Raw genomic sequence first — 22,278 nt, forward strand, 5'->3', positions numbered from 1 at the left:
GAGTAATCCAGTTCTTCTGGCTGCAAACATTGGCTATATACACCGTTGAAAGCACGACTGGCACTCCAATCGAGGAGTCCAAGCATTTTCGCCGAGCGTACTTACTAACCCTTAGTCGCTTATTCGAACGTCGATCCTGCGCGGACGGGCCTTGAGACCAAGAGTAGGGCTTATCTCAGCTGCACGCAGCGCGATGTGAGGCCTCGAACCGGCGCTGTCGTGTCAGAAACGGAGACGGAGGCTCGGTGATATCCAATTTCGCCGAGAGGTCTAGCACTACTCGTAATCACGCGTGATTCTCTGCAGTGATTGCCTAGAGCAGTTGTACTTGGGAGGCTGTCGTGAACGATAGGGACCTGAGAGCCTATTACTACGCCAAATCTCGGACATGACCTGGACCTGGCGCTTTGAAATCAGCGCCCCCCGCCAACGCCGGCGTATACCAATTGAACCTGCCTCGGAGCAGCGATAGCCAGACAGTGCGGTTGCTTGATTGCAGAACGGCCTCCGCCCTAATCAGCAATCGTGACACATGTTGCTGCTATCGAAGGCGGTCTCCTTTCTCAGACTTGAAGGATGCCTGCGAGCATTTGTGCGGACCTAGAACGAAATGTGGCTGTCTGCCAATGTCCTATCCCAATGTTACTCAATAGACCCTGACGCCGCAAATGCGAACACCATTTTCAGTAACCGCGGCATCGCGACCGAACCAAATTTTCAACATGCGCTTAACGAATTGCTTGTCAAGCTCACTCCATGTGTCTAGGCCCATTGCACGGAGGTCGTCGCCATCGAGCCGTATCTCGTCCTCTTCTATACCCTCTTCAGTCGCATCATCTGCTGCCTCAACAATGCTGGCGAGCGGACGCAGAAGGCTTTCTGTGATGCGCCTGAAGTAAGCTACCAGAAGCGTCGCAGCCGCACGCGCAAACTCGGACTCCTTGTCTTCTTGTGTACGTTGATCAGCGGTGCCTGGGAACATGCCTCCGATGTCAGGCATGTCGAAGAGCAGTTCTTCATCGGCCTTGAATTCTTCATTTTCCCAGGCACTGACATCGCCAGCTGACGCCCACCACATGAAGCCGCGATAGGCCATAGCGGACCATGACGATGGCTCTACCGCCTCGGTATCATCTCGTTGCTGCAATGCCGCTTCGCCGATTGCTTCCCTGCTCGTGTCTCGGCGTTCGAGCAATGGACGTTGATCGTTCTCGCTGACTGATGGCGATTCGTCCGCAAACATCGTGACCGTCTGGCGCCGAAGTCTCCTCAACTCTCTTCGCAGCAGATTCCATCTTCGTAAATCTCGCTGAGACGCCTTGATGACTCTCCCGAAGCTTGTCTTGAGCTCTGGCCATGCTTTGCTCGTGGCTGTTTGTGAAGGAAGCCTTACAAGCAGATCGTAGAGATTCTTCTTGTCGCCAAGTATGTCATCTGTAGAAGTGGCAATCCATCCTCCCGCATCTCCAGCCCGCGCTGTAAGATCCGGAATGTCATGTATGCCGACGCTAAAGAGCGGCGACCCTCGCAAAATCGGTTCCGCTTCTAGAGGCAGGGATTCTGCGAAGGACTGTGAGATGGTGGAAAGAACAGATGTGAGGTAGACAGTATTAGCGTTGTGCTGCACTGATGGGCTTCCGAGAAACAAGATGCGTTGTCTGGCTAACGCAGCTCGATGCAGTGGGAACAGGAGTGGGCCAAAGGTTTCCAACATGGAAGGCACATGTAGCGCAGGGTGGTCTAAAGGCCAGCTCCATTCGGCATGAAATCCCGCCAACGTTGCTTCTGAGGCGAGGCGCTTCCTCCCGAGACCATTGGCACCATCGGCGCGACTTGCAACTGGAGACGAAGGTGCTGTCCGGTTCGGGTTGTCCACTCTGTGCTGTTCCCAAAACTCCTCCAAAGGCTCCGTGTCTGAGGCCTGCTTCACGACCACCTTTGCAAGTCTTCGCAGCTCTTCTGCATGTGTCCAGCTACGTCCCAGCTGCCCATGATTCAGTGATATTAATGCCCCGACAGCAACAAAGCTCGCATTTCGCTGCCGCGCGTCAGCCTCCTCTTGCACGAAGGCGGTGACGCCAGCATGGTCGCCTTGGATGAAATATATCAGATCTTCTTTCACGGCGTGCAGTCCGGAGGGTAGGCTTTTGAATTCGACTCCGTCAAGGTCGACATCGTCCACACTGCGTTTCCACGAGATGGTGTAGCTGTTCGGGATGTTAGCTGGCGCGCCTGCCTGGCCTAGGAACAGGTTTACACACCTACCCAACCTTCTGGTCGAACACTACGAGGAATAAGGCCACCACCGGCGGACGCCTCTCTCGTCTGCTCATGATCAATGATGCGTTCGAAAGGACGGCAGTGGACACGACCACAACGTGAAGGTCAGTCAGTCAGCATATGGTGTTGTGCCTGAGGCACGACAAACCAAGCGCGGGACAGTGCTTGATGCCGTACCGATGCGAGACTTTCGCGTCTCTAAGCCTTCATGCCAGCCTCGCCGATGCGCTGTGACTCGGAAGAACCACCTGCTTCCCGGCCTCGATTCTACCTACCGGGCGCTATCAAGGCGCTCAAGACGACCGCCAGAGTACAAGAATATGCTTCTCGCGCCACGCCTGTCAACGCGATTGCCTCGCCCTAGGAGGATTCGGCCAGAGATGCCTTCCTCAAGTCGAACGACTCCAGTGTGCAAGGATAGCTAAAGCAGCAACGCAAAGCCTCCATCGCCAGCACCGTGTGCTAGCGCATAGACATTCGCACTGCCACAGTGACGTGCGATGCAAGCACATACGGCATCATGCGATGAAGAAGCGCTGAATCAGCCATTAATGTCAGTCGAGCCAGTACATACAGGCCGAGAACGGACGTCGAGCAAGGACCAGAAGTCGTGCGATTCTGTGTCCCTAGCTACCATTCTGTTTTGTCACGCGTATAGCTGCTGAGAAACGCAGCCAGAATGACAACTAATTGCGGTTCTGGGCTGTTCGATGTTTCGCCGAACATGATCCACACACTGGCTTTGAAACAGGGCCGCGATATGGCCGAAGATGATCTTGATATGCCTCTCCTTGAAGAGGCGTAACCAGTCCATGCGCAATTGTCATGCTATGATAATCATAGAAAATGCCGCGTAGTGCTGAAGATTCTTCATAAGCGCCATGTTTCATCGCAATCGCCTCAGCACTAGCGATATAAGCGGGCAATGGGGAATGGTAGGTCTCTTTTCTCACAACTCTTCTCCTACTACTTGCATAGCATGCATCCAACCACTGCTGGACTCGTCGTTGCCTCCGCAGCTCTTGCTGCGGCAGCACCGTTATCTAACGCCACAGCCTCGTACGACTTTATTGTCGTAGGAGGCGGCACATCCGGTCTGGTCGTTGCCAATCGCCTCAGCGAAGATCCTTCAGTCTCTGTGGCAGTGATCGAAGCAGGAGCGAGCGTTTTCGACAATGAGAACGTTACAGACGTGGCTGGCTACAGCAAAGCATTCGACACGCCTATCGACTGGGCGTACTCAAGCACACCACAGCTCTATGCCGGCAACGAAACAAAGGTCCTACGAGCCGGCAAGGCCCTGGGTGGGACGAGCACTATCAATGGTATGCTTTGTTGATTCCCGAACCGACCACAACTGTCTGACATGCAGCTGCAGGCATGACCTACATGCGAGCCGAGAGAAGTCAAATCGATGCATGGGCCGCTATCGGGAACAACGTCACCTGGAACTCCTTATTGCCATATTACAAAAAGAGCGAGCACTTCCAAAGTCCGAACGAAGGACAGGTGCAAGATGGTGCGCAGTTCAATACAGCCGCACATGGCTTCGTCGGCCCTCTAGCCGTTGGATGGCCCACAGAGATGGTTGGACAAGGATTTCCAGAAATACTGAACAGCACCTTTCAATCTCAAGGACTCAACTGGAATGGTGAACCTAATGCTGGTCATATGCGTGGCTACAACATCTTCCCAAAGACGGTCAACACAACTGCGAATGTTCGCGCTGATGCCGCCCGCTCATTCTATTACCCTTTCAGCTCGAGGTCAAACTTGCACATCTACCTCAACTCCTTCGTCGAGCGCTTGACCTGGCAAGACACAACGAATAGCTCGCTTCCGTTTGCGAACGGCGTTGTGCTTAGAGATCCCACTGGCAAAGTACAACGACTCTCGGCTTCAAAAGAGGTCATTCTCTCAGCAGGATCGCTTCGATCGCCTCTGATCCTTGAACAATCTGGAGTGGGAAGCCCAACGTAAGTGTCGAAGTCATGGACCACATGCCGTTATGCGAGCTAACCAACCACAGTGTCTTGGAGAAACACGGTATCGAGGTCCAGGTCAACAACCCCAACGTGGGCGAGAATCTCCAGGACCAGACCACAGTCGACACGCAATACACCGCGACTCGGAACTTCACTGGCTCAGGAGGCTTTATTGGTTACTATAACGCCCGAGACGTCTTCGGCAACGACACCGATCGTATTAGCGCCGAAGTCAAGGCATCTCTCGCAGCCTACGCCCACCAAGTCTCGACCGCCTCAAGAGGAACAGTCGCGCTCTCGACCCTCGAGAAACTCTTCAACATCCAACACAAGCTCATCTTCGAAGATCTAGCTGTTATCTCCGAAGTCATCGTCGTCGCTCCTGCCGCTGGTAGTTCCACGATCGAATACTGGGGTCTACTCCCCTTCTCGCGCGGGAACATCCACATCTCATCGTCGAATGCTTCCACGCCTGCGCTGATCAACCCCAACTTCTTCCAATTCGGTTGGGATATCAAGCAACTGATTGGCACTGCACGAGCTGCAAGGGCTGTCGCCAATACTTCGCCTTTCAGCAAGCTGATCACCGATGAGGTTCTGCCGGGCCATCAGACTGTGCCTCGTGGCGCCAGTGATCAGGTATGGGGCGAATGGTTGAAGTCGACCTTCCGGTCGAACTTCCATTATATCTCAACGGCGGCCATGATGCCTCGTGAGATGGGTGGCGTTGTCGATAGTGACCATTTGGTCTACGGCACGGCGAATGTACGAGTCGTGGACGCTTCTGTCATGCCTTTCCAGGTGTCTGGACATCTGACGAGCACACTGTACGCGCTAGCGGAGCGGGCGTCAGACAGAATCAAGGCACGATATGAGTAAATGGTGTTGATTCGTAATTGATTACCTGGTATTCGCATCTGTTGTCATTTACCATACTGTCGTATGAAGCGGGCCCCGATGCTCTGACAAAGTAGTTACTGCATGCCCCGATTCCACCTAAACGTCGATCTTGGTCGGCTCGACCCTCTCGTGGCGCTCTGGCGAGTGGTCTTCTCCCATCTTCTTCTCCAAACCTTGACCATGCTCTATCTTTTGAGCATCATGGAATTGCGAATGAGTCTTCCAAGCAGGTGTGCCCAGGTACTTGATGCCGCGAGGATCCTCAAACATGGCGGTGACCTCCTCGAGCTGCTTACCAGCAGTCTCAGGGAAGATGAAGAAGACGTGCAAAGTCATGGCCACGCAGAATACGCCAAAGATGATGTAAGTCTGCCACTTGATGTTGACAAAAGCCGGGGGTACGAAGTAGCCAAGAGCGAAGTTGAAGGCCCAGTTGCCAGAAGTGGCAAGAGCGACAGCCTTTCCACGAAGATGGTTTGGGAAAAGCTCTGGTGGGTAGACCCAAGAGACAGGTCCCCAGGTTGGTGCGTAGCTGGCCACAAACAGGTACGAGCAAGCAATGACAGCCTTAGATGCGGCGCCCGAGACCTCAACGCTGGCTTCCTTGATGCCACCGACACCCTCCGGACCTGGATCAGTGCCATATACGGCGAGGAGTCCTGCGTTAGCGAAGAGCCAGGTGGCCATAAGGGTGGATCCAAGCAGGAGAAGAGGGCGGCGTCCAACGCGATCGATCCAGATCAGAGCAGGGACGGTCATCACCACATTGATGACATACTGAATCGAGGATGACACCAGCAATGTGTTTCCAGTTAACCCGGCCATGGCGAACACATATGTTATATAGTACATCTATTTACAGTCAGTGGGATGTTCGAAGATGTTCGCGTTGTGCAGATGTCTTTTTGGCGATCACACTTACCATAACATTCATACCGGTCAACTGAGACCAGATTTCTGTTTGCAGAAACATGATTAGCGAGAGTGCGCGGTGATGGGTAGCAAGAGACTTACGAGTGAAGAGGCCGATGTGAGTCCGGTTGATGTACTTTGGTGAGAAGAGGTCGATGTAGCGGACGCGGGCGCTAGCTCTCTCGATTTCGATCCACTCCTTAATCTCTTGGAACTCCTGGGCAACCCATGGGCTGTTTGGGTCACCGCGACCGTGAGTGAGGATGAGCACTTGCTCACACTCCTCCCAGCGATCCTTTGACGCGAGCCAGCGAGGACTCTCCGGAAGAATGATCATTCCGAAGAACAGGATAATGGCGGGAATCATCTGCAGGGCCCAAGGAAGTCGAAAAGCGGCAACGCCGTTGATGAAGGAGCTGCCGTACGAGATGTAGAACATGATCAAGATGCCCCAGCTGTGTGCCGTTAGCATGCGATATTGAGACTTTAGAGTCTTGCATCCACCTACGTGATTGCCCATTGCTGAGCACCGACGAGGCGGCCTCTCTTCGTTGGCGGCGCGATCTCAGTGATGTAGACTGGCACCTGTGCAGAGCAAATACCGACACAAAATCCGTTGACGATTCGACCCACGATCAACATGGGAATGTTCTGTGCCGCACAGACGATGATACAGCCTATCACCCAGATGACAGCACCGATCTGAATAGCGCTTTTGCGGCCGAGGCGGTCAGAGATAATACCACTGACCAGACTGGCAAGCCAAGAACCACCAGCCATGGAAGCGGTGATGCCTCCCTGCACATCTGTTCGGGGTCCGGAACAAGCCAAGTCGTTGTAGGGTGGTCCATTGGGGCCTTGGTTGAAGTAGCAGAGGTACGGCTTGGTGGCGATGATGGCGCTCATGGAACTGATGTCGAAACCGAAGAGCATGCCTCCAATGATGGAGATTGCGGCGACGAGGTACACATCTGGCAGAAGTGGTCAGTCGAGTCTGTTGCAGCTCAAGTATGCGGATAAACTTACTGCCGTACTGCTTCATGATGGGCAGTGGCTGTCCAGCGGCGATGTTTATTGAGTTCGGGCGACTTCGTCGTCTGTTGCGCGCCGCAAGATTTTGGCAGGTCGGAGGCAAGGGCAAGGTTTGGGTGTTGCGGGCAAGCTTTCTTTAATATGGCAAGAAGGACCCTGCCGCCAATGTCGGCTCGTGACCTCGAGCAATGTTTCAGCATTCACCTGTAAAATGTGACAACAGAAGCCGGCTTGCCGCGTGCGAATGCGCAGCTGCTCCAATAGGTCCTTCGATACCCACAGCAACAGGAATGGGGAGTGCGCCGGCTCGATAGACGGAAAACGTGCTCCACACAAAAACCGCCTCTCCACATCGCTTCACGTCTCTTCTCCAGAAGAAGGTTCGGTGCCCGAAAGGCTGTTGTGCGATCCCTACGGCGGCGCATGTTACATCGCGCTTCCTTCGCATGCGAAGCTCAATAAGCCAGTGGCTCGCGTTCGAAGCGCTTCCTCGTGCTGACTGACCACTTCGCAGCATTCACCTTCGAGGACGCGAAATTTGAGGCTCTGCGTGTCCAAATCGAGTGGATCCACGACATCCATGTCGAGTTTGCGAAGACACACTTGCCAAGAGAGCCATGTCTTGCTTGTCGGCGACTGATGGCGGAATAGCCTTGCATAAGGCTTCATCAAGCCCGAAAGTACCCACACGAGGCTCCATACTCGATCACAGCATAATGTGGGCAGATCGGAGGCACAGATAGGGTATGCATTCCTTCGGTTCGTGCATGGCAAAACCGGTTCCGCACTGTGCACGCTTCTCTGTTCTTGTGCACTACTTCTGGAGAGAATAATTTGAAGACCACACTGCGACCGCCATGCCGATTATCCGCGCGCCTGGCTGCTGATCTGTGGTGTGATATGCTTCGGAACATACCTCACAGTCGCAACTTTCTGGAGGAAGTGGTCTCCGGTCTCCAGGTCTCCTCCGCTCCCCACTGTAGAATTCGGCCCTTTACACGTTGCTTGACATCTCGACTCTCCGCATGTTGTGCCATGGGGCTTCAGCTGGACTCCGAACGTGCGATGTCTTCGCGTACACACCTCGATGACGATCAAATAAGCTACCTACCACTACCCATGCCACTGCATTGGCGCGCTCGTCAGGCCAAGCCAAGCGAGCTGACCGGGACGCCTCAAAAGCTTGAGAGATCACCACAATGCGCCACACAGCAACGGCCTGATTATTGCTACTTCATGTTACTTCCAAAACGCTGCTTTGCCAGGTGGGCTGCATCGCTACCGACGCCAGTTGAGCTACACGCTGCTCCTTCTTGCCACGGCACCGAAAATCCTTAGATCTGCAAATTGTGACGATGGGAAGAACAGGGCAAGAGACAGCATGCGAATCTCATCGGGTGTCCACTCTCCACATTCCCGACAACACCACAGCGTGTGTCGGATCGTGTCCGAGGAGCGACTCTTTTTCGGACGAGAAGGCCAACAGATATTTGCAAGTTGCACTATGTTCTTCAACAAGAGAATTGGCCTGCCTCTGCAACTACAGCTGGTGTTCGGAGCTCAGTTTCTACAAAGCGGCAGTTCACGTCTCAGCGATAGAGTAGCGTGACTGTCTTGGCACCGTTCGCAGCTGTGGCATCTGCAGAGGGCTTGCGACTACATAATGAGGTCCAAGCGTGCGTCATTCCATCAGTAGACTTGGCAGAAGAAGTCGTCGTTGCCCACGTTGGACTACTTTCGCATGGAAGGCATTACAGTCGATCTGGGAGATCTCTCGGTACCGTATTCTCACAGTCTCCAGTCTTCCACTTACTGGACCTTCTGTTGCTTCTTCCACAGATCATCGGCGTCCGGATGCACCTTGGGCTCTTCAATGTACGTCCTCCCTTCCGCTTTCTTCCTAAAGTCCACGCCAAACCGTCTATCCCGATCCTCCACCAGTTTGGCGATATCAGTCTGGTCGTTGCTTGTAAAGCTGGTCATGAGCTGAGGCATGCCCAGTGGCACTTTGTCGCCTCTGTCCACTTGCCAGAGCTGAAAGACTTTGCCATAGAGGTGCACGACCTCTTCCATCTCGGCGTTCTCGGCCTTCTCCCAGGCGGCGAGAGGCATGGCGGAAGGGGCTGGCATAATAAGCATGCCGCTCTTCACTTCGAAGACATGAGAATGCCATAGCTTTCTTTCCTCCGGATCTAAGGTCTCATAGATGCGTGGCGATACCATGTACTCAACACCAATGAGGCGAGCATTAGGGCCTGGAGAATCGTAGAGGATGCATTGCCTGACATCTTCGCTCACGTGAGCACAATAGTGATTGGCTTCTGATGTTCGATGGGGTTCGTTGACGTAGACGTGGAAGGCGTTGCTGGACTCGTCAGGTTGACTCGGTCGCTTTATGGGTGATTGCTTACAGATGAGCACATAGACGCTTCGTGGGCTCGAAGTTTTGCACCATTGATGCTCCTGTCTCAAGGATGTTCTCCTTCGTCGATTCGGGCTCGCCAGCGGCATTATTTGTTACCGGTAAGCTGTCCATGTTGCCGAATTCTTTATCAGATGCCATCGCGTCCAGTCGAACGTTTTTCGAGAAGCAGTGCTTGACTCAAATCTGGAAACGCGGCAAGAACTTGATCAGAAAGTATACACACCTCAGTATCACATGCATCACAGCGCATGATGTCACGATTCATCACACAGCACTGTACATCCATTTCAATCTTCAAATGCTGATGAGGGCAGACTCGCTGAGGGGAGGAGCAGCATGAGTGACCTTGGAAAGGATCCGTATGCCAAAGACATCACGGTACACCCCGAACGCCAAACTACCCCAGAGTCAGAGGGAAGGGTATGGCGCGGTCCACGCGGAGACGTTGTTCCTGCGGCTCTGCGGCCAGGCCAAACCTGGGCGACTGCGCAGGACCGACCGGAAGCCGTCAACTTTGCTCCAACTCATCGAAAAACACCCGCGAACACTCTCTGCAACTTTGCAGGCTCGCCGAGCGATGTTTCGATGAAATCTGCTCAAGGTAGGTCACGAGCGTGGCGCGACACGCGTTTATTGGGCAGCGCCTTCTCAACACGGACGTGGCCGATGGCAAGTCTTGTTCCTTCTTCGGCAAGAAAACGCGCAAGGGCCCGCTCGAGTCCTCCCTGCTTTGCGTAACATTGGTCTCCTCTCATACACTATCACGCGACATTCCCGAATGCGCCAACATCCTCACAGCCGTTTGCCTATGCTCCTTGCACTCAAGCTACATATATCGTTACAGAAAAGCATGCGCTCATGCACGGCCCTCGCTAGCCTCGCATAAGTACACTTCCGAGCGACTATGAACTTCAACCGGCCCAAGACGGGCACCGCACCCACGGTTCGAAAGACGATCGTTCGCAAGCCCATCACACAGACTGTCAGGCCTGTCCAAACAAGCAGCAGCAGCGGGCACCCGGCACCAGTGCGGGTGCACGATCCTAATCGATTCAAACCAACAAACACACCCGTCGTCAGAGCAAAGCCTGCGAACCCCGCGAAACGAGCTGTCGCACACTCGAGAGGAGTCAAGAGGAAGAGCGCTACTCCCGATCGAGTTGTCTGGAGCGACGATGACGACGATAGCAGCGACGGCAGCGACTCCGACGTCTCGAGGAAGAGGATAAAGAGCAGCGTCAGCTCAATAGACAGCCACGGGCCTAGAAGACCGCTGCTCTCGGAGCAATCGTTCAAGGAAGGAGCAACGCTGTCCATCGTACATGGTGCTGATGCTACGTCTGGCAGATACGCTGGAAACTTCAAGAACCCATGGGGAGAGGACGATTTTGCAACGTGCAGGTTACAGTACCCAAGTAGAGGGCAAAGAGAAAAGTTCCAGCTGAAATGGCCCAGGACAGACAAGAAAGAGGACTACAAGCCGATGGAGGACATCATTGAGTCTATCGAGACAGTCTGTCAGCATTACCTGCCCGAAGAGCTGTCCGCGAAGTACACAAACCCAGAGACAGGATATCGGCGACGCTTTAATTTGGCGTGGCAGAAAGAAGACGTCGCGGAGTTTGTGGACATTGTCAGCGAATACAATAAAATGTTGAAGGCGCTCGTCGATAACGGCACGATCGAGACCGTACTTCGAAGTAGGAGCCATCTACCTTTGGACTGGGTGCAGCGGATACTGGACCAGACCTACTCGAGGACGGTGTCTCCAATGGTCGAGAGACTCGTCAAGTACGAGGCCTTCAGCGAGAACGTCTACGGCGAACTTCTGCCCCGCTTCTGCAGCGACATCTTCAAAAAGACCAAGCTCACGCATGAGATGAAGTTCGTAGACCTTGGGTCTGGAGTCGGCAATGTCGTCTTGCAGGCTGCACTTGAGATCGGCTGCGACAGTACCGGTATCGAGGTCATGCCCAATCCTTGCGAAGCGGCCGAGCTACAAGAGAGGGAGTTTCCAGGCAGGACCAAGCTCTGGGGTCTTGCAGCTGGCAAAATCCGATTACTACAAGGCGATTTCCTCGAACATCCGGAAGTGCCCAATATTCTCAAGGAAGCTGATGTGGTGCTGGTCAACAATCAGGCTTTCTCATCAGACTTGAACAGCAAACTGCTCATGAAGTTTCTGGACCTGAAGGAAGGTTGTCAAGTGGTCAGTTTGAAGCCATTTGTACCGGACGGACACAAGATGTCGGCGCGCAACATTTACGACCCTGTCAACCTTTTTGTACAGCAGAAGTTTGAGTACTTTTCCGACAGTGTTAGCTGGGGTGCAGCGCATGGAAATTGGTACATTGCAAGGAAAGATCCCGGGCCAATGAACAATTTTAGAAGGCAATACGGTTTGTAGGACGATGCGACAGACGATGAAAGCGCATCCGTTTTATGGAAAAGTGACATTGGACATGATACCCAGTAGAGAGAAAGTCGCGTTCTTGCCTTCTGCTGTAGCGTTTAAATTCCTGTACCAAAAGAGTTATACGATAGCATGATGAATTGACGCATTGCGTTCACGACATCAAATTCATTTTGCTGGTCTACAATATACGTTCATGAAGTGTTGAAATGTCCGCTCCACATCAAGTCATGTCTCCGCAAAGTAAGCAGCCGAAACAGACAAGCGATGGAGCTGTCCCCGTCTCGTAAGACGAGACCGTTCTTAATATTGCCAATGCTGTCCACACCTCCTGCGCCTTGGGGTCGACCTCACGGCCTATAGTGGCGGGAGGCTCTAGCTAAATCATGGCGTATGTTTGATAGTGAGAGAGTGATGAAAATCTGTATACCGTACCGTGACAGTTTGTAGTCAGCCCGGCAGCCGGTCCCGTTGCGCTCATGGCGGCTTGAGCGATGCATAGCTCAGGATCATGGCTGAACCGGACGCGGTATGTTGCGCTGCTGTCGCATGGCGAGAAGTGTGGTCGGGATGGAAGAAAGAAGAGTGAGAGAGCTTGAAGACAAAGAAATTCTCAGGCGAGCGACGCGTTGTCTTGGCCACTCTAATCCGCCGCCGATGCTCCGACTTCACGTCTATTCGCGACACGAGCTGTGAAAGCATTTATTCACAATGGTGAGTGATTGCCCTGAACTTCGCAATAGATGGTTTTCCATCTAACAGACGCATAGCTGCCCAAGCGCAAAGCGCCCGCAGCTTTTACATCCACCGCTAAAACTCCCGCCAAAAGGCGCTCCAAACTCGCCAAAGAGAACGACATCACCGCAGAAGAAGAAGCCGAAATTCAAGAAGCTTTCGCTCTCTTTTGTAGTACTTCCGACTCCGAAACCCCCACAATTCGCACCATCGATATCCGTCGCTGCCTCATCGCGCTCAATGCCCCACCAGCAACGAACGAAGACCTGCAAGAGCTCATCGATATCGCCGACGCAGATGGCGAAGGCGCGATTGATTACGAGCACTTCTTGCCTGTGGCAGCGTTGCAGATGAATAGGGCGAAGAACGAGCGGGATGAAGAGGAGCAGAATGAGGAGGTGGAGAAGGCTTACGCACTGTTTACACGAGGTGAGGAGAGGGAGATTACGATTGCGGATTTGAGACGCGTGGCGAAGGAGTTGAGGGAGGATGTTCCAGAGTGTGTCCTAAGGGATATGGTGAGGGAGGCGAAGGGTGGGCCGCTCGGTGCTGTGGGGAAGGAGGAGTTTGAGAATGTGATGCGGCGGGCGGGGGTTTTCAGTTGAGGATGAGGAGGAGTTGGCGTGCATTACTTGCTGGAGGGGTCAATGTCGCATGGGAACAGCAGCACGAATGCACACGTTGCTTTGCTTCTGTGTTCGTGTACTTGGGAAACAGAGTTGGCGTTTAGTGGATATACCCGGTATGTGCTTCGGATTCACTCTACATCTCCTCTCACGTGCGATCTTACGTTTCGGCAGCGTCGACAGGTCACGCAGCTGCCACCTATGTCGAACACTACTGTGTGCTGTCCAAGGGTTGCGTTTCTACGCGCTTCCATGTGGTGTTTGGAACCTTTGCGAGGCCTCAAGGTATACCAAGCACGGACGCACCAAACCTTAAATCGTACATCTGCTAAACACTTCAGCTCAAGCATTGCATTGCATCTCTAGCAGTAAGAAGCCCAGAGGACAGTTTGAACCGACCTCAAAGCTCTTCTGGCGTCGCAGGAACTGCGCAACAACATGTCTCCAGGTTTGATACTCCATCCAAGCTGCACCCTGGACCACTTTCAGTCTTCGCGTCCTGATGTCCTGATATTCGCTCTACCAATGGATCGATGCAAAGTTTTCACGGTTACTACAGTTACTGCTGGCGTAAGGAACAATGTATTCGCTCTGGGCTGCTTCTTTCCCAAGATAGCAATATGGTCGCTGGAAACTGTGGTAGCATGGTCGGTGTTCTCTCTGTTGTCGCCTCAATTGTGCATACATATCTACCTGCTCCCTCTGCAGTTTCTACTCTCCCTTTTCCTCACAGCTTTCACAGACCACAAATCACTGAAAGTTGTTTCGCGACCACAGCTCACGCTCACGCTCACGCTCACGCTCACGCTCACGCAAGCCTACTTCACACACAAGACAGACAAGACATCTCTGCTGGTACACGACAGCACAGCCACTGAGTGTCCAGACGACCAAGAGATTCGAAAAGTCGATTCTGAGAAGCAGATCGATTCACAAGACCATCTCCATTTCTGCTGAAAGAAGTTCACAGAAATGTCCTGCGGAACCACCTCTGTTGGCATGAAACGGGGTCGGGAGGACGGAGATGCGGAGGATTCCCGCCAGGTGAAGAGGCCTCGGACGGCAGCGGAGGAGGAGGAGAGGAGGATGGATCGGGAGCTGTTTGGCGAGCTCTCCGATGACGAGGTGGACGATGCCGCTGGGGAGGACGTCGCAGAAGGCGAGGAGGCGGAGGAGGGGAGGAGAGATCGCGAGTTGGTCGGCGAGCTCTCCGAGGATAAGGTAGACGACGCGGCTGGGGAGGACGTCGCAGGAGACGAGGAGGGGAAGGAAAGGGAGGGTGAGGAGGGGAAGGAAAGGGAGGGTGAGGAGGATTTGTTTGGAGAGGGTCTCTCCGAGGAGCAGCAGGACGCCGCTCTCAAGGAGGGCTTTGCGGAAGGAAGGATGGATTCGGTGTCTGCGGAGAATGACGGGGTGCGCACTTGGGAGCTCGCGCTTCCCAAGCAGGTTCTCCACCAGCAGAAGGGGGACGACGCCGCCGCCTGTGTCGCTCTCCAGGAGCCGGACGAGGACGAAGCTTCCGACGATGGCCTTCTCTACGTCTTCAGCGAGGAGGAGTTGCAGGAGTACGGGAAGACCGCGGTGCAGAGGCACGCCAAAGAGAAAGCGGCTTACGAGGCCAAAGAACTTCTCCGGGCTCAACAAGAAGAAAAAGCAGCCAAGGATCGGGAAGAAGCCGCTTTTCTTGCGATGTCTCGCCCTGTCGCAGAAGATGCTGGTGTCGCTCTCCAGGAGCCGGAGGGAGACGACGCTCCCGACGACGGCCTTCTCGAAGTCGTGAGCGAGGAGGAGTCGCAGGAGACAGGGAGCTCCGGGGAAGAGAGCGCGGCCGAGGAGAGACAAGGTCGCCTGTACGATGACCTTGTCCTGGCTCTCCAAGAGAAGCCATCCAAGGGTGGCGTTGGGGAGGAGGAGGAGTCGGAAATGGGGGGGACAGGGGACACGAGGGAGGCCGAAGACGCTGGTGCTAGCGCGGAGGAGTTGGCTCAGCTTGCATTGGAAGAGCAGGAAGCCAAGGAGTGGGAGGCCGAAGAGGCAGCTGCGTCGGCTCTCTCTGTCGAGGGCGGTCTTCCAACGCCACCGACCAGCCAACCGCAGTCTGACGTCGAAGAGACTGTGCCGCAGAGCCATGCATCGGAGGGAAGCTCACCAGCTTCTCCTGATGACGACGACGACGACGATGACTCTGCGCCCGGCCGCAAGCGCAAGGGCAGGAAGGGGAAGAACGGGGCCGAGGTGAACGCTGCCTCGATTCGAAACACGGTCGCCGCCACCTCCGTGTTCACGGGAAGGAAGAGACGGTGCTGGGAGACTTGCGTACCAGCTCCCTCTCTCTCCGATCGACTACCCGCGTCGACGGCATCCGAGGTCACAACGACTCAGACCTCTCTCCCTCCAGTTACTGGAGAAAACTCCGCACCAATAGACCTGACCGCCCCGACCAAACGGGAGCGCAAGGCTCTCCTCAAGCGGAAGCATGAGGAGAGAAAGGCTATTCGGGAGCGAGAGTTTGCGGAGAAGTATGTCGTCCCCATCCCCGTCGACGATGAGGAAGACGCTCCTGCTCCCGCTCCGTCTCAAGAGGAGATTGCTGCCAAGTATGGTAGTATCCCGACTCTCAGGGAGCAGGCGGGTCACGAGGCCGAGGCGTTCAGCCATCCAGAGGGGCATGTGAAGGAGAAGAGGGCGAAGAAGGCGGCCAACATGGCCAGGTGGAGGGCAAGTCAGAAGAGAAATTAGGTCACATATTGTAACAACAGACTGCTTTCTCCGACATCGTGAAATCTCTTGTGCTATCACGTCTCCATCTCCTAACCTGAGACACATTTGACTATAACTGGAAGCATGCCTATTTGTTCCTTGTATCTCCGTTGCTCGGGAGAGCACAAAGCCGTTGCGTATCGGAACGATGTCGAAACTTCTGGGCTGCGAAAGGCGGAAGCAGTAATTCATCCTGCTGCTCTCTCTGTCAACCGGTCAAATTGAATGGCGCTACATTTCCCTCTCGGACAGGTGGCGGAGTCAGCAAGATTTTGGGAAGCATAAAAGGCTCTGTTACTATCCTTCCCGTTGTGAAGTAATTTGCATGCCATCAAGTTTCCAGATCAAGCGCTCGAGCGCCCGGTGCGAATTCCAGAGTCAGTCTCCCGGGAATTCCTATTTCTTTGAGAAAATGATCACAGCTCCGCCAACGAGCTCCCCTTTACTTCTGGATGAATCCTCGTTGTCATTGCCGAAGCTGTCTCATGTGAATGCAATTGCTGCCAGTCATTTCCTTGTCTCTGCCGATTGATCGAACCCCGTGGCATTGCGTCTCCAACTCACACAGATTATGCATTCGGCGATCTGTGGGAGAGCGTATGCTTAGCCGCTTTCTCTCCGTTCAGCGAGCGATTTGCACGCCATCCCAGGTCCAGATGTAGCGCAGTGGTACTTTTTGCTTACTTCAGAGTTTCTGCTCAGACAAAAAGGATCTCCGCTCGTTGAATGTTCTCCATGCCATTACAGATTCAGATGCAGCTCAAAATCGATTTCTGCACACTGCAGAGAATATATGTTCACTTGTGCTCTCTCCGTTGCTTGAGTAATGTCCGTGCCACCACAGATCTAAACACAGCGCGAAAGCGTAGTCACATGAATGGAGAGCCTCTGTACTCGCACGTAGTATCTCTGTCAAAACGTCACTGTGCAGGCCGCCACGGATCGCGAATCCTCGGGTTCACAATTTGAGCTCACATCGGAAGCCCACTGTCATCGTCGGTTGTTATTCTATTCATCTATCTTAGTCGTAGCATCATACATGTTCATTCAAAGACTACTCATGACCAATCGGCTTTCCCGCCAAAACAAACGACATTGGCGCAACAGCACCAAGCAGTCCGGAAGCCTTGCCAACGACATGCGGATCGGGACCGATGAAAGTGTTCGGGAAGCCTGGGTCGAATGCTAGCACGCTTTCCAGCTCCTCAATCTCCTGCTGCGACAACTTGATCTCGAGCGACTTGATATTCTGTTGGAGATGTTCCACCTTGCGACCACCGACAATGGGGAAGACGTTCGGCGCCTTAGCCATGACGTAGGCCAGAGCAATCACCGATGGAGTCTCTAGGCCGTGAGCGTTGGCGACCTTCTCGAGAGCGGCCGAGATCTTTTCTTGAGTTTCATTTTGTTCACCACCCATGAGGCTGCGCAAGCCTTCGTTGTTCTTCTTACGCTCCTCGAGCTGTGCCTTGGTCTGGAACTTTCCGCCGCCAATAACGTCCTGCAAATCCAATGTTCAGTGAATGCGCGAGAATGCATGAGATGTGTTGCGAGTGAGCTTACCCATGGAGCCAGGGCCATGCCATAATGGCGTGCCATTGGGAGGATTTCGCGCTCGAAGTCTCTGACCATGATGTTCCATCTACCCTGGTAGACAGAGAACTGTGTCTTTCCATGAGACTTGGCATACTCGTTCGCAGCGGAGACGACCCAGGCCGGGCTGTCTGAGATTCCGAGGTAGAGCACCTTGCCAGACTTGACAACTGCATCGAGCGAATCCATGATTTCTGAATGACGTTAGTCAAAAGCACTTCAAAGTAGATCTCGTCTATGTTTCACTCACCCTCGATGCTGGTAGTCCAGTCCCTACAACGCCAGCTCAGTCAGCGAAACACATCCCAGGATCACGAGGCGCTCCAGGCACTCACCACCAGTGCAAATACAGAATATCAATATAATCCGTCTGCAACTTCTTCAAGCTATCCCTCAAACTCATGTGCAAACTCCTCTTGTGGTTTCCAGCATGGTTCACAGTCTTTCCCTTGCCATCTTTCTCAACGCGATAACCAGTGGTGAATTTGGTCGCAATAACCATGTAATCTCTGTTCTTCTTCTTGGCCATCCACTCGCCAATCCATTCTTCGGACTGCTCGTTCTGGTAGTTGTTGGCTGTGTCGATGAAGTTTCCGCCGGCGGCCTCAAAAGCGTCGAGCAGCTTGAAGCTGTCTTCCTTTGACATGCTGCCCATGAAATCGTTCCAGGCTTCGCCAATGGACATGGCGCCGAGCTGGAGAGGGGAGACGCGGACGCCTGCGGTGGAGGAGAGGACGCGGTAGCGGCCTAGTGGGGTGGCCGGCTCCGGCGCGGGTTCGAACAAGTGAGCCATGATTGCGGTGGCGGGTGGTGTATTTGCTTCTGTTAGAGGTTGTGCAGTGAGTTGGTCTCTCAATGGATGGGGAAGTAATTTTCAATGGAAAGAGAGGTGAAAGGAAGTAGCGACGATACTTGTACCTGAGCTACAGCAAAAGCTATTCGGTCATAGAGCAGCTTAAGTCCTACGCAAAGTCCGTGATGGAAGTGGGCTAGTGAAGCGTTGTGGTGCGGTGTTGATGTCACAAAAGAAGTATGATCTCAAATCGAGCAGCGCGGCCGTGTCTCCGTTAAACTCCACGCTGACTACGCAGCCGCGGCCGCTGCTGTCCGCGTCTTGGCATTTGGACACAGCTCCACCGTCCGCTGCCTCCACAAGATATTGACGGCATCCATGAATGTTGCGAAGTATCGGAATGCGTTCAAAATTGAGCTGAAGACGAATACGTGGCAAAGTTGCGCATATCCGTCTATGCCGCGGTCCAAGCTTTGAAGCAACAACTGGAACCGAACAGCAAGTTCGACACCGGGACATCTTGGAGCCACACGATTCAAGAAACTAAGGCGCTAGAGTGCGCAACCATTTATTCATTCACATCAGGTCATAATCTATCATATCGAGTCCATGCCCGACTAAACCCGGACGACCATCTCGCCATCAAGAGCCTCATTGACCTGGGCAGTCTTGACACCCTTTCCAGCATCATACTGCCACTCATCATCTTTGCAGGTCTTCGTCTTCGTGCTTCCCTTGTAATACGAAGGAGCATTTCCTCCACCAGAGCCACCACCAAGCACAGTCACAGTGGTGACCAAAGCGTCGGTAGTATAACCAAAAGTACCACCAATCTTCAGCTCTCCATTCTCATACTCAAAGGTGATCTCCGAAGTAGCAGCCTGCACAAGACTGTCGCCATCATCCAGATACAGCGACCCACTCGCCTTCCCATCACGTCCTGGAGCGACGATAATCTCGAAAGGCGATTTGCGGGTCTCAGTCGTGGTATAGCCGGCCTTTTGTCTCACAGGCAAGATGCTACCACCCTTGACGTGGAGTGGAATCTCGGTGAAGGCGATATCAGTCAAGTTCACCACTGCACCTGCACCTTCGACGACTTCCCAGGATCCCCAGGTATAGAATCGGTCATCTGGAAGATAAATGCTCACACTTGTGGCATTCTCCTCTGTAACCGGGGAAACGAGCAAAGAGTCTCCGTAGAAGAACTGCAACTGGTTGCCAAAGGTGTTCTCATCTTCAGGATACAAGAACCAGAGCGGGTTGAGGACCGGGGTACCATCCTTGGACTGCTTATGGAAACCGGTGTAGATGTAATCCAACAATCGGTATCTGATATCCAGCGCGTTACGGGCAGCCTCGGCAACTGTATCCCACAGATAGAATTCCTGAGGAATCGACGTATCGCCGTTGTGGTTTCTCATGAAAGTGTAGAAAGCTCCCAAGGTGACCCAGCGAGCGCAGAGTGTCTCAGTCGTGTTGGCGCCAAAACCGCAAATGTCAGAGCCGACCATTGGGACTTGGAACAAGGAAGCAAAGTTAAGCATGCCTTGGATCGAGTTGCGGTACTGGTCCCAGTTACTCAGGTTGTCGCCGAGCCATTTGCCCACGCTGCGACCAGCGCCTGCGAAAGTGGATCGCGTAATGACAAGAGGACGGCGTTCTGGACGACGGGCGAGCATTGCTGTGCGGGAAGCCTCGCTCATCTGCGTTCCGTAAAGGTTGTGGACGTCGAGCTCGACATGGCCGTCATAGTGCACGATATCAGTGTCGAGAGTAAAGTTCGAAAGACCACCAACAGCTTCCACGGTGTTCGCGTTGTCGATTTGATATGGCGGTGCGAGGAAGTTGCGGTTGGTGTAACCGATCAGTTCAGCGCCAGATGGTGAAGTGGGAGCTTGACGCTTCACAGGCTGAGCCACTTGCGCTTTTGCCGAGACAGATCGCTTCTTCGCATCGTTGGGGTTCGAGTCTGGTGCGAGCCACGGTGGAGCATACGCCAAATCGTCAGCAGGATAATCTTGCGCGCCAGGCTGGAACTCGGCTGGGAAGCCAGGAATTGGACGCGGCTGTGAGCGGAGAGCTGGACGAGTGGGCGGAAAGCCACGCTCTTCTTGAGTCTCCTCTGGATTGTCGCCATAGTAGTTGAAGTTGGCCGCCTCGTTCATGTCGATCCACAGGCCATCAATGTCGACTCCAGTATCTCTATCGAAGAAAGCCAAGAACTCTTCGTTCCACCATTGCTGCACTTCTGGGTGGAACCAATCTGGGAAGGCCGTGACACCGGGCCAGACGACACCTTTGTAGATGCTGCCGTTCTTGTAGACGAAGTAGCCATTCTCAGCAGCAGTGGTGAATGTGGTGTACGTCAAGTTGTCGTACTTCTGCTCTTGGTATGCGACGGCGGGGTCGACCATGACAATGTAATGCTGATCATTCTCATGCAGATAGTCGACGATGTCCCGGACACGAGAAATTGGGAAGCGGTCCGGATCCGTTGTCATGATGTATCTGGCATACATGTAGTCTGGAGACAGAATGTCAGTACACTTCAATTTGCCGGATGGTAGTTTAAACAGAAAATACTCACCGATATCAGTCCACATCGTCTCCAGTGGGATATTCGCCTTGGAATAGTTCGCCACGACTTCCGCCACTCCGTAAAAGTCACGGTATCCATATCGGCACTGGTGCAGACCGAAACCCCAGTATGGCATCTCTGCCGGCAGACCTGCAATCTCGGCATACTGTTTGCTGACCTCTGTTGGTGTAGGTCCCGCAACGAAGAACAAGTCCAAAATACCAGAAATCAAGTTGTACTCCAAATACTGCTGTCCAGTTGAGTTCGACTTGTCAATCTTGACATCCATACCCGAGCTGGAGTGGAGATAGACACCGTGTGTGCCATTTACGCCGCGGTGGTCGAAGTATACTGGGTGGTTGCCGTAGAGGTTTGTGCCTTCGGGAATGCCGTAGCTGTCTCGAGACCACAGTGTGCGAGTGTTGTTTGTGGTGTTGAGGCGGAAGTTATCGGAGTGCTCGCCGAGACCGTAAAGGTTTGGATTCTCGGGCAACGCTGTGCGCAGGCGGAGGTATTCATCTTGGAAGATGAGCGATTCGGCTGACGAGTCGAAGAGGATGTCGTTGGTAGACTTCCGGATCACGCGGAAGCTGAAGGGCGATTCCTCGTACGCGAACTTCAATTCAGCATCGTCTGCAGAGACAGAATTGTTGCTGCTTGGGTATGGGAAGACTGATTCTGGGACTGTGTATGCAATCGCAGGCTCATCTTGAATCTTCACATGAAGTCGCTTCGCTGTGGCGTCGTCAGTGGCTTGAATGCCGTTAGAGCTTAAAGAGCTTAACTCACCAGTATCATAATTGACAGTGAGCTTCAAGTTCTGAATATCCTCTCCATAGCTATTGCAAGCCGGTCCAGCAAGAGACAAATCCGCAGTCAGACCAGTACCTGTCGTTTGCACATTGCTTGCCGAATATCCAGGACATGAAGCTCCATCAGCAGTAGCATTGGATTGTCTCACAACAACAGCTCTGCCAGAGACAGTAGCTGCCAAAACAGCACCCGTCAAAGCAATTCCACCCAACATGATGCGAGGATGTTTCTTCCCAAAACGAAGCGGATGCCTGATGACACTATATAAGCCCTTGCCTCCGCTCATTAGCGAATCCATCATGATGGAACCGCATCCACTCCACTCTCAATGCGAGCCGCCAAGCCTGTGACACCAAGTTATGCGCGCGATGCAACGCTTTTTCGGCACATAAGCAATGAGCATAAGGCCGGGCGTGCCGCTCATTCGTAG

General features: G+C 53.6%; 9 protein-coding genes across 10 annotated transcripts; 4 read left to right on the forward strand and 5 right to left on the reverse strand.

Moving 5' to 3' along the window:
- Positions 1–646: 646 nt before the first annotated feature.
- Positions 647–2,333, reverse strand: CKM354_000064200 (uncharacterized protein; the record flags this gene model as incomplete). Its single annotated transcript, XM_044795736.1, has 2 exons — positions 647–2,207; positions 2,266–2,333. 2 exons carry the CDS (start codon positions 2,331–2,333, stop codon positions 647–649), a joined length of 1,629 nt encoding a protein of 542 aa, XP_044651671.1.
- A 926-nt stretch (positions 2,334–3,259) lies between these two features.
- CKM354_000064300 (uncharacterized protein) lies at positions 3,260–5,144 on the forward strand (the record flags this gene model as incomplete). 2 transcript variants are annotated; one of them, XM_044795737.1, is made up of 3 exons in its annotated part: positions 3,260–3,605; positions 3,653–4,256; positions 4,310–5,144. In XM_044795737.1, the coding sequence occupies 3 exons, from the start codon at positions 3,260–3,262 to the stop codon at positions 5,142–5,144; spliced, it is 1,785 nt and encodes a 594-aa protein (XP_044651672.1). The 2 variants fall into 2 exon arrangements, with proteins under 2 accessions (XP_044651672.1, XP_044651673.1); XM_044795738.1 differs by having other exon boundaries at positions 3,659–4,256.
- A 117-nt stretch (positions 5,145–5,261) lies between these two features.
- Positions 5,262–7,119, reverse strand: CKM354_000064400 (uncharacterized protein; the record flags this gene model as incomplete). Its single annotated transcript, XM_044795739.1, has 5 exons — positions 5,262–6,017; positions 6,088–6,122; positions 6,180–6,532; positions 6,586–7,048; positions 7,104–7,119. 5 exons carry the CDS (start codon positions 7,117–7,119, stop codon positions 5,262–5,264), a joined length of 1,623 nt encoding a protein of 540 aa, XP_044651674.1.
- Positions 7,120–8,918: 1,799 nt separating this feature from the next.
- Positions 8,919–9,645, reverse strand: CKM354_000064500 (uncharacterized protein; the record flags this gene model as incomplete). The annotated part of the gene is made up of 2 exons (XM_044795740.1): positions 8,919–9,474; positions 9,521–9,645. The coding sequence occupies 2 exons, from the start codon at positions 9,643–9,645 to the stop codon at positions 8,919–8,921; spliced, it is 681 nt and encodes a 226-aa protein (XP_044651675.1).
- A 793-nt stretch (positions 9,646–10,438) lies between these two features.
- Positions 10,439–11,941, forward strand: CKM354_000064600 (uncharacterized protein; the record flags this gene model as incomplete). The annotated part of the gene is made up of 1 exon (XM_044795741.1): positions 10,439–11,941. The coding sequence occupies one exon, from the start codon at positions 10,439–10,441 to the stop codon at positions 11,939–11,941; it is 1,503 nt and encodes a 500-aa protein (XP_044651676.1).
- Positions 11,942–12,658: 717 nt separating this feature from the next.
- Positions 12,659–13,287, forward strand: CKM354_000064700 (uncharacterized protein; the record flags this gene model as incomplete). The annotated part of the gene is made up of 2 exons (XM_044795742.1): positions 12,659–12,661; positions 12,718–13,287. The coding sequence occupies 2 exons, from the start codon at positions 12,659–12,661 to the stop codon at positions 13,285–13,287; spliced, it is 573 nt and encodes a 190-aa protein (XP_044651677.1).
- A 993-nt stretch (positions 13,288–14,280) lies between these two features.
- Positions 14,281–16,047, forward strand: CKM354_000064800 (uncharacterized protein; the record flags this gene model as incomplete). The annotated part of the gene is made up of 1 exon (XM_044795743.1): positions 14,281–16,047. One exon carries the CDS (start codon positions 14,281–14,283, stop codon positions 16,045–16,047), a length of 1,767 nt encoding a protein of 588 aa, XP_044651678.1.
- A 1,075-nt stretch (positions 16,048–17,122) lies between these two features.
- CKM354_000064900 (uncharacterized protein) lies at positions 17,123–18,454 on the reverse strand (the record flags this gene model as incomplete). Its single annotated transcript, XM_044795744.1, has 4 exons — positions 17,123–17,569; positions 17,632–17,855; positions 17,912–17,934; positions 17,997–18,454. 4 exons carry the CDS (start codon positions 18,452–18,454, stop codon positions 17,123–17,125), a joined length of 1,152 nt encoding a protein of 383 aa, XP_044651679.1.
- Positions 18,455–19,071: 617 nt separating this feature from the next.
- On the reverse strand, positions 19,072–22,062 carry CKM354_000065000 (uncharacterized protein; the record flags this gene model as incomplete). Its single annotated transcript, XM_044795745.1, has 3 exons — positions 19,072–20,981; positions 21,045–21,770; positions 21,825–22,062. The coding sequence occupies 3 exons, from the start codon at positions 22,060–22,062 to the stop codon at positions 19,072–19,074; spliced, it is 2,874 nt and encodes a 957-aa protein (XP_044651680.1).
- Between the last annotated feature and the right edge of the window lie 216 nt (positions 22,063–22,278).

Source organism: Cercospora kikuchii (genome assembly GCF_019650295.1).
Source record: "Cercospora kikuchii DNA, contig_00001, whole genome shotgun sequence".
Classification (NCBI taxonomy): domain Eukaryota; kingdom Fungi; phylum Ascomycota; class Dothideomycetes; order Mycosphaerellales; family Mycosphaerellaceae; genus Cercospora; species Cercospora kikuchii.